This window comes from Eulemur rufifrons, chromosome 3 (genome assembly GCF_041146395.1).
Source record: "Eulemur rufifrons isolate Redbay chromosome 3, OSU_ERuf_1, whole genome shotgun sequence".
NCBI lineage: Eukaryota > Metazoa > Chordata > Mammalia > Primates > Lemuridae > Eulemur > Eulemur rufifrons.
Window position 1 is genome coordinate 25,263,377 of NC_090985.1, and position 10,679 is coordinate 25,274,055.

At 50.9% G+C, this 10,679-nt stretch overlaps 1 protein-coding gene across 1 annotated transcript; it reads left to right on the top strand.

Moving 5' to 3' along the window:
- Window positions 1-7,497: 7,497 nt before the first annotated feature.
- LY6S (lymphocyte antigen 6 family member S) lies at window positions 7,498-10,129 on the top strand. The gene is made up of 4 exons (XM_069465914.1): window positions 7,498-7,525; window positions 7,788-7,858; window positions 8,416-8,532; window positions 9,431-10,129. Exons 2-4 carry the CDS (start codon window positions 7,789-7,791, stop codon window positions 9,649-9,651), a joined length of 408 nt encoding a protein of 135 aa, XP_069322015.1. The 5' UTR covers window positions 7,498-7,525; window position 7,788; the 3' UTR covers window positions 9,652-10,129.
- Window positions 10,130-10,679: the final 550 nt, after the last annotated feature.

Sequence of the window (10,679 nt, forward strand, 5' to 3'; positions counted from 1 at the left end):
ATATCCTGTGACCCAGCAATTCCACTCCACTCTCTCTCACCCAAGAGAAATGAGTCCACCAAGAGAAATGCCCAAGAACATTCAGAGCTATATCATTCATGAGTCAAACCAAAACAACCTAAATGTCAATTAACAGTAGAATAGATAAAATTAGCAGTAGAATAGTTAATACACGTCTGTATATTCACACAATGAATACTACATGGCAACGAAAAAGAGTTATCTACTGCAACACCCAATAGCACGGGGGAGCCTCACGAACACAGTTCTGAGTTAAGGAAACCAGATAGCCACAATTCATTTCCTTGCAGCTGTAGAACTCGTGGTTCTTCAAGGCCAGCGGGAGAGAGTCTCTGACCTCTATACAGATGGTCCCCAACTTGCAATGGTTCAACTTAAGACTTTTGACCTCTACATGACGCACAAGCGATACCCATTCAGTGGAAACCATACTTCAACCACCCACACAACCTTTCTGTGTTGCGCTTTCTGTACAGTATTCAATAAATGACATGAGATCGTCAACACTTCATTATAAAATAGGCTTTGTGGGATGATTTTGCCCAACTGTCAGCTAATGTGAATGGTCTGAGCATGCTGGAGGTGGGCTAGGCTGTGATGTTCGGTAGGGTGGGTGTATTAAATTACCGATTTACGACGGGTTTGTTGGGACATAGCCCAATGTGTTGAGGAGCATCTGCCCTCTGTTTTAAGGTATTTGGCTGATTAGATCAGGCCCAGCAAGGACATCTCCCTTTTGATTAACTTAAAGCCAATTGATGAGGGACTTTAATTGGATCTGTAAAGTCTCTTCACTTTTTCCATGTTCTATGTTGGGGAGAACAAAGCAAAAGTCTCACCCACAACCAGATGGAGGAACTATGTGGTCTTGGGTGTAATCACAGAGGCCATCTCAGAATTATAAATAAAACTACCACATCACATTGCAAATTACCGGGCCAAAGATGGACTTTATAATTAATGGAGTGGGGACAACTATACAGCTTTTGGGGAAAAGGTAAAATTACAACCATACTTCATGCTGTATGCAAGAATAAACTCCAAATGGATCAAGGATATAAATCTAAAATCATAAAACTATTCAAGCTTTAGAAAATAATCATGGGCAAGTTTAACTTGGAAAGACTTTCTAGCTATAACTCAAAATCCACAATAAAAGATTGATGAATTTGATGACATTCAAATAAAAATAAAACCTTTTGAATCCCAGAAAGATTCCATAAACAAAATCAGAAAACCATTGACAAACTGGGAGAAAATATTTGCTACATGAATTATAGATAAAGCACAAACATTCCTAAATACATAAAGAACTCTCAAAACTGAATATTATTCAGCCTTGAAGACATTATACTAAATGAAATAAGCCAGTCACAAAAAGACAAATACTATGTGATACTTCAGTGAGGTCCCCAGCGGAGTCAAACTCCTGGAAACAGAAAGTAGAATGGGATTGCCAAGGGCTGGGGGAAGAAGGAATGTGGAGTTATTGTTTAGTGGGTGTAGAGTTTCAGTTTTATAAGATCAATAAAAGGTAGATAGTGGGGATGGTTGCACAACATTATGAATGTATTTAACACCACTTAAAAATGGTTAAGATGATAGTTTTTATGTTATGTGAATTTTACCACAATAAAAAAAAGAAAAATATACCAAAAGGAAATGTGATGGTAATTCAGTATAAGAAAATCAGTCAACGTGAAGTACCGTTTTTTTCTTTTTTTTGAGACAGGGTCTCACTCTGTCACCCAGGCTAGAGTGCAGTGGCATCAGCCTAGCTCACTGCAACCTCAAATGCCTGGGCTCAAGCGATCCTCCTGCTTCAGCCTCCCTAGTAGCTGGGACTACAGGTGCGCACCACCATGCCTGGTTCATTTTTCTTTTCTTTTCTTCTTTTTTTTTTTTGTAGAGACAGGACCTCACTCTTGCTCAGGCTGGTCTCGACCTCCTGGCCTCAAGTGATCTTCCCACCTCAGTCTCCTAAAGTGTTAGGATTACAGGCGTGAGCCACCATGCCTGGCCATGATGTGCCATTGAATGAAGGAATAAAAATTATTATGACCAGAGTTGTCATTGGTTCATCGGTGGAGATGCTGTTACTGGGTAATTATGCTTTTGAGAATGTGATGTTTTATTTATATACATGTTTTCAGCCAGGCAAGGTGGATCACACCTGTAATCTCAGTACTTTGGGAGGTCAAGGTGGGAGGACTGCTTGAGGACAGGAGTTCAAGATCATTCTGGGCAACATCATAAGGCCCTGTCTCTACAAAAACTAAAAAAAAACATTAGCTGTGCCACAGGCCTGTAGTCCCAGCTACTCAGGAGGTGGCGGCAGGAGGATCCCTTGAGCCCAGGGGTGTGAGGCTGCAGTGAGCTATAATGATGCCACTGCACTGTAGCCCAGATGACAGAGCAAGACTCTATCTTGAAAAAAAAAAAGCAAAAACCTTTGTTTTCCTTCATGGCTCCTGGCTCATAACTCCCATAGCCTTCTCTGGCCTTCTCCTGCCCTCTTCTCCCCCTGCCTACAGCAGGACTCTAACCTGATTCTGGGTCAAAAGGCCCTCATTCCAGAGAGGGTCCTGCTGGCCACTGTGGAGAAAGAAACGCTGCACAGAGAGGCCAAAAGAACCGGAACCGACAGGCTGTGCTGGGCTTCCCCACCTAGTCTGCCGTGCGAGTCACACCTTTTTGTCCAATCGAATTTCTACATAGTTGTCAATCATGCCCATGTAATGGCGCCTCCATAAAAACCCAAAGGGCAGGATTCGGGGGCTTCTGGATGGCTGAACGTTATACTGGTGGAGGGGGGAGGGGGTAAGTTATCTCCTCCTGAGATTAATGTCTTCCCACAATAACCATGAACTAATACAGTAATAAAGCATGGACTTTGGTACTGTTTTTTTTTTTTTATACAAAATAAGGTGTCTACAGTGTGCTGACTTTTGTGTAGGAGGGGAGAAAGTAAAAAGAAAGCGATCAGCTTATTTTTGAGACAGAAACACGAGGAGATGAGAAGGAGAACCATCAGTGGGCAGTGGTGCAGGTGGGTGGGAGTAGGCTGGCTGGGCCGGCACGGTGGCAGCAGGTCCCTCTCCTTGCACGCCATTCTGTGCAGTTCTGACTTGGGTGACCAGTTAATTGAAAGAACAAGAAATAACCTTACTATGGATGGGAAGGGATAGAGGAGAAATCTTTTTTTTTTTTTTTTTTTTTTTTTTGAGACAGAGTCTCACTCTGTTGCCTGGCCTAGAGTGCCGTGGTGTCAGTCAGCCTAGCTCACAGCAACCTCAAACTCCTGGGCTCAAGCGATCCTCCTGCCTCAGCCTCCCGAGTAGCTGGGACTACAGGCATGCGCCACCATGCCCAGCTAATTTATATATATATATATATATATATATATATATAGTTTTTTTTTTAGCTGTCCATATAATTTCTTTCTATTTTTAGTAGAGACGGGGTCTCGCTCTTGCTCAGGCTGGTCTCGAACTCCTGAGCTCAAACAATCCGCCCACTTTGGCCTCCCAGAGTGCTAGGATTACAGGCGTGAGCCAACACGCCCGGCAAGGGGGGAAATCTTTTAATGAAATAAAGGCAGAAACAAATAAATCAAACTGTTTTTTGGTGAATAACATGAGCATAGGACAAAGCGAAGAAGCCAGTCGGAGTCGTCTGGACATGACATTGGGACTATGTTCCCTTAGCCTGAAGGCAGGAGTGCAGCAGAGATATCGGATTCCAGTTAACAGGTTTCTTCTTCACAGAAGCGTGAATAAGCAGTTCTAAAACTCTGTGTATATTTAGGGTTGTATAATTAAGTAAATACATGTGGACAATGTGAGTCAGATTTCACTGTCGGAGAAGGAAGTGACTAGCAAGGAGGGAGAGTAGGGCGGGGTGGACACGGTGGGCCGGGTGGGAAGTGGAGGTGTGGGTACGGACCCATGGCTGTAGATGGGTGCGCAGATACAGAGATGCACAGATACACACATACACACAAACACAGATACAGGCACAGATACAGACAGACATATAGGGCTGGCGTGGTGGTGCACACCTGCAGTCCCAGCTACTCTGGAGGCTGAGCTGGAAGGATTGCTTGATGCCAGGAGTTTGAGGCTGCAGTGAGCTGTGATAACACCACTGCACTCCAGCCTGGGTGACAGAGCGAGACCCTGTCTCAAAAAATAATAATTAGGCTGGGCGAGGTGGCTCACGCCTATAATCCTAGCACTCTGGGAGGCCAAGGCGGGTGGATCGTTTGAGCTCAGGAGTTTGAGACCAGCTTGAGCAAGAGTGAAACCCCGTCTCTACTAAAAATAGAAAGAAATTAGCTGGACAGCTAAAAAAAAAAAAAAATATATATATATATATATATATACACACACACACACACAAAAAATTAGCCGTGCATGGTGGCGCATGCCTGTAGTCCCAGCTACTTGGGAGGCTGAGGCAGGAGGATCGCTTGAGCCCAGGAGTTTGAGGTTGCTGTGAGTGATGCTGATGCCACGGCACTCTAGCCTGGGCAACAGAGTGAGACTCTGTCTCAAAAAAAAAAAAAAAAAAATTAAATAAATAATAAACTACATTTTATTATACGTGAAGTGACATGTATGACTTATGTTCACATATATAAATTAAATAATTCTCCTTTCTTTGTTTCTCCCTTCCACCATCATTGTATAGAATCTGTGATGGTAGCGAAACCCACAGACTACAGGGGAACAAGGGGCTGCTGTGGGTCTGGGGAGGGGACCCGACATCGACCAGAAATCTGGGCCCTGTAGCAGGATGCACAGATGTAGAAACTGCCAGAAATAACTGGGTTATTTTCTATAAATGAAGAAAACCTGTGTTTTCCCTTTGGCTTTCATGAGAAGGGGCTAACTTTCCCAAACTCTCAGGGCCTCTAGCTCTCCTCTTTTTCCTCCTTCTGATTGGAGAGTTGGGTGAATAACCAGGATGTGTTAGGCTCTGCTGCATCCTTGTTCCTCTGTGGGAGTCAGTGGTCCACTGAGTGCACATGCTCTTCCTCTATCTGAAGTGCAATATTTCTTCTCAGAGAGGGCCTCCTGCTTGGGTCCCTTACTGTGTGGTACCTGTCTCTAACCTGTACTCACCTGCAATCACTTGGATTGGGGCTGTGCTCTAGGCTTTAAACTCCATGAGGTTGGGAGCGCCACTGTCTGGTTTACCGCTGAATCCTAAGTAGCAAGCCAGCGTGTGGCATAGATACGATTTGATAAATATGAGTTGGATTTTAAATTAATTTTAATATTGAGTCATATTTTGGTGACACGAGCTGGGGAAATTCCCATCTCCTCATTGGACACCCTGGACCTGGGCCCCACAGGTTTATGGTCACAGCAGCTTCCAAATCTTTGATTCAGCCAAGCACGTCACATGTGATTGCCTGGGGAGGCAGCTGTTTCACGTGGTCAGGTCTGCAAACCTACCTATGCCCAAGGGCCGAGGATGCTGAGAGGCTCCAGAGAGAGGCTGCTGAATCCAGTTTCTCAGAAAGAAACATTGAATAGGGACCTACAAACAGAAGCCATGTCCTGGGCAGCCAAGCAGGTGGGCCCCCTGGTACCCCCAGACCCAGGGCTTATGTTGCAAAGGGAAGGAATGCACGAGACAATTGAAGTCGACCCCTCGGGGACAGGCAGGGATGCTTTGTGAATCTGCCCAAGGGCAGGATTTATGGTGACAGAAGATAAAGCGGAATCTTAGAGGCCTCACCTGGACAGGGGTTGACCAGAAGTCAGCATGGCATCCCAGACAGAGCTGCCTTATCCTCCACGGGAGCCGAGCATCATCTGCCCACGCAGAGTCACCTTCCTCGAGGGCAAGGTCACTCCAGGCCACAGGGGCCGTCCTGTGCAAGGTGGGGAGCAGCATCCCTGGCCCTGCCCACCAGACCCAGTAGCACCTACTCCCCTGGTTGTGATAAACAAAGGGATCTGCGGATGTTGTCTAATGTTTGGGGGACGGGGGAGTGAAAGGGGTGGGCGTGCAAAAAATAACAGGAAAGTATCTACCCCACAATTTCCCCAGTTAAAGATCAATCCTATGAGTTCTCTCACTAACAGGCACTCTGCAGGGGTTCTGTTTTCTGTAACTTCTGAAAGCAGCTGAATGAACAGAAGAGAGATGTAAATCTCTCTCTTTCAAAATTGTGTTTTGAGAATCTGCTTTTTTTCCAGCCTAAAGAGTGCCTGAGTGAACAGCTGGGGTGCGAGCTCAGGCCTCAGCGACATCCCCAGGACAGAGTCACATCTCCTGTGATGGCCCCTTCTCCAAGGAAGGGCAGGAGAGCCTACTCCTGCGCCTGGACATCCCTGCAGGTTTTGTTACCTACCTGCCACCTGGAGGAAAGGCAGGAGCGGAAACCTGCCGTTTTTACAGCCCTTTTAAAAACCCTGATAAGGCACATCCTTCCTCTTCCCACCTCCCCAGGGAAAGGTAAATAAACCTCTTCTTTCTATCCTCATCTTAGTCTGGAGAAATCTTTCTCCACCTTCCCCATGAGCACCTAATAGGCTTTCCACCCTCACAAGGAGGAGGCAGAGCCAGCAGTGGCTGAGAACCCCTATTCTACAGGGACCGGATTTGGGGGAGTTGCCATCCAAAAATAAACTTTCTGTTGAGGTCACCCATACTGGGGCCCTGCTGTGGAATCCGTGGCTTCTGGGCTGGGCTCTGCCACACTGCACCCTCACAGGGGCCCAGGCTTGCAGCAGAAGTGGGCGGGGCTCTGAGCCACTCCTAATCACCTCTGGGAAATTGAAACCCAAAGTCAGAGGCTGCCTCTGTGCTTTGTGCTCAGTGCCTGGCGCCCCCAGCACCTCTGCCCCACCCTTTCCCCCCTTACTCAATAGACCTTTCTCAGTCTCATTACAGTGAATGAGGAAGAGAGAACCGTGACCCAAAGGCCCAGAGGGTGGGGGATGGGCCAGAGGGCCACAGAAATCAGGAAGGGAACAGGAAGAGAGAACGGTGACCCAAAGGCCCAGAGGGTGGGGGATGGGCCAGGGGGCCACAGAAATCAGGAAGGGAACAGGAAGAGAGAACGGTGACCCAAAGGCCCAGAGGGTGGGGGATGGGCCATGGGGCCACAGAAATCAGGAAGGGAATGTCCCAGAGAAAGAAGGCTCAGCTCAAAGTCATTTCAAATCAACGACTCATCGTTGTAAGTATTCCCTGTGAGGATTATGATAGATGAATGAATAACACACGCATCACTTACTGGCTGCCTTAGGGATTCTAGCAAGGTTTTGGAGCAGAAGGTGAAAGCCAAAAAAGCAAGTGGCCTGGAGTCACCTCCTGCTCCTGTCTAAAGTTTCTGTGAAGTGGAAATTCACCTGCTCATGCTGGCTCTGGCCAATGACGAAGGGCCAGAGGGGAGGAGCCACTCTCTGGGGCAGGTGCTCACTGCCTGGAGACTGCTGCTCCTTAGAGTTTGCCAGGCTGGCCAGAGGGAGGCAGCTGAGGAGAGGTGGGCCAGGCCTGGGAGGGTGCTGGTGGGAGAACAGGGTGGAGGCCTCTGGGTGAGAATGGCAGGATGGGGAGGAAGGAACAGGGCGAGGGGAGGGGAGCGTTAGGAGGCAGAGCTGGCCTTTGGGAGGACAGGGTGGGAGAGAGTGCAGGATGCTCCAGACACTGCTCCTGTCTGGGACTAGGACGCCAGCTCCCAGGTGCTGGGTGGTTGAGGGCTGCTCTAGCACTCAGAACTTTTGTCTGTGCATCCCTCACTCTAGAATGAGCTGTCCCCACACCATGAAGACCCTTGCTCTGGTCCTGTTGGCAGCCCTGCTGTGTGCAGAGAGAGGTGAGCTAGGCAGCACTGGAGAGAGTTCTAGAAAATTTGCATTTCCAGTGTGTTCCCGGTGTCCCCATGGTGTGCTGGGATCGGTGTTTTGTGGGTGCGTGTGCTCAGATGTCCCGCATGCTGAAGGGGGTTGGCTGTGGGCTGCTATGTTAGTTGGTGCCCGAGATGGCTGGTGTGCTCGTCTGGTGCCTGCTCAGTGTTCGTGACCACGTGCGCTGGCTGTGCCCTTGTCTGAGGACGCTCAGGGTGCTGGGTGTGTGTTTGGGATTGGGCACTGCCTGCCAGTGCATCTTGGACAAGGGGGTTGAGTTTGAGAGTAGCCAGGCTATGTTTTGCAGGCAGGTGTGTGGGTCTGTTGCACCAGCCACAGGCGCAGGGAGCAGGTGCTGGCCAGGGATTTGCTGAGATAGTGGGTGTGCTTCTGGGTGCAGCAGCTGCTCACCAGGGGTGTTCTCACATGTCCTGGCACCTGCTGTGGTCACCCACTGGGGCAGTCTGTGTGCTAGGACCAGAGGACGTCTCCCTGGGGCCTCACCTGACCATGCCCTCTCATCCAGCCCAGGGTCTGAGCTGCTACTACTGCTTGGGGAGCATTCCTGGGAACTCCTGCCCCGTGGACACGTGTCCCTACCCAGATGGATTCTGTATCTCCCAGAAAGTGACCACCATTGTGCGTAAGTGCCTGGGGTGGGGTGCTTCTTGGAGGAATCTCTGCATTGTGGACCAAGGTCCCCCTTCAACCCTCCCAGTGCTCTGGGGGCCGGTGTGTGGTTCCTGAGGGGAGAGCAGGGTAGGGTGGGCACTGGTGGCAGGGCCTGTGCAGGAGGGAGTGGGAGAGCGGCAGGCCTGAGGGGCCTGGGCTCCAGGGTGCTGCTGGTCTGCAGAGGCAGATGGGCCGCCAGGTTCAAGAGCATATGGTCCCGTCATCATCAAGAGCATGAAGCCATCCCTCTCCCTCCCAGCACCTGACAGCAGGGCCCTTGCCTCCCTCTGGCAGACTCAGAGCCCCACCCACTGCCACTGTCCCTTATCCTCACCCCATGCTGGGGATCTCGCCTGCTCAATAAGGGAAGGAGGCAGGCCATGAGCATTTAGTGAGCTGTGCATGTGACGGGAGGAGCCAGGAGACGGTGGCTTCAAGCTAAAGAAATGACTCTGGAATGGTGGAGTATCAGCCAGGCCATGGGAGGATGAAGGAGGGCTGCCCCGGAGTTTTGTGTCCATGCCATGCCTTCAGCGAGATGAGAGCTGTCTCGGAGCCTGGTGCCCTAGACAACTGCCCTCATAGCCTGCTCACTTCCCCCAGTGGGGGCCAGGGCGGGGCTGCCTAAGGAAAGAGCTCCACCCCAGGGGCCTGCTGCCCTTGTTGCTGGTTCCCTGGGCGACCTCGGGCCTTCACTGCCCTCCTCAGCCTCAGCATCCTTGTGGTCAAAGGACTTGGGTGGCCTTGGTCCTGACATCTTTGGTTTTTGGACTCCTGTGCTTCCCGTAGGCTTTGGGATACTGAGATGCCCCTGCAGCGGGCCTCTGGGGACTGGGGAACTGCGGTGCTCACCTCCCCCTCTCTTGCAGACTCTGAGAAAGTGAGACTGGAGAACAAGTACTGCCTTCCCACCTGCCCGGAGGAAGACTCCTTACCTCCGATATTAGGCTTGAACTTCACGATTACCTCCAAGATATCTTGCTGCAAGGGAGACCTCTGTAATGCGGGGGTCCTGGTGGTGGGCAGCATCTACACCCTATCTGTGGGGGTCCTGCTCAGCCTGGGGTCAGTCCTCTGGGCCCTGCTGTGAGGGCCTTCCCCATCCCCTCCCCCCACGGCACCTCTTCCGTCCCAGGGCATAGTGGCTCCTCAGCCTGGGATTGCTTTAGCGCTAGTTACATGGATTCAGGGCCGGGTTTTCAGCCACGAGCTTAGGGGAAGGAAGTGGTCAGGGCAGAGGTGGGGGAATTCCCTGTCAGGGGACTCTGGCACCAGGCAGGTTCCTAGTGTGCAGACTTAGCAATCCCTGCGTGGACTAGCCTGTCCTCTGGCCCGGGGCCTCCAACCCGCACTTGCTGCAATGTGGCTGCATTTAATCCGCCTGGCCTCAGAGTCAGGGGCCCTGTCGCTGACCCTGGGGCTACAGCAAGACCACAGGCCACAGCAGGAGTCCAAGGCTGCGACCTACTCTGCCACTCACTCACTGAGGAGCCACAGCCCTACCTCTGTCCAAGCAAAGGAGGAACCGGGTCTCTGGGGGCCCTGCAGGTCTCCCACATGCGGCCCCTCTCAAGGTCAATAAACACCCCTCTGCTCACTCACTCGGCACTTTCTTTCTGTTTTTGCTAGTCCTGAGGGCCACCCACCTCGCTGCCTTGACCTCAGCTCTCAGCAAAACACCAGTCAGCACCCTGGCCCCCGGGAATGTTCCTGGGGCTCAAGAGTCCAGCCAGCGACTGGGGCCCCGCACAGTCCCTGGTTCTTAGCTCTCCTGGTGGAACTCTTGCCACGTGGCTCCAGGGGACATCTGAATACGGATACCACAGAGCCACTGGATGGTCACGGGGGAGGCAGGGCGGCTGTGGCCATCACCTATCCTGCCATCTGCGCCCCAGCTGGGCTCCTCTGATGCCCCCTGCATTGGCGGGAGGGGGTCTTTCAGGACTGAAGCTCCAGACAGAGAGAAAGTTCCCCCAAATCTTCCAAGAGCACCCACCTGTGCAGGGAGGGGGGCCAAGTGGAGCTGGAGATGGGAAAGTGTCAGTTGCCGGGGGCACCTTCAGTGGTGGTGGCCCCTGTTCTGGTGGCCTCACCACATCCTGAGTAGACGACCATCCC

Coding starts and splice junctions, on each gene's coding strand:
- LY6S (XM_069465914.1), top strand. CDS start 7,789: ATGAGCTGTCCCCACACCATGAAGACCCTTGCTCTGGTCCTGTTGGCA. Junction 7,859..8,415: donor CCTGCTGTGTGCAGAGAGAG/GTGAGCTAGGCA, acceptor CCTCTCATCCAG/CCCAGGGTCTGAGCTGCTAC. Junction 8,533..9,430: donor GAAAGTGACCACCATTGTGC/GTAAGTGCCTGG, acceptor CCTCTCTTGCAG/ACTCTGAGAAAGTGAGACTG.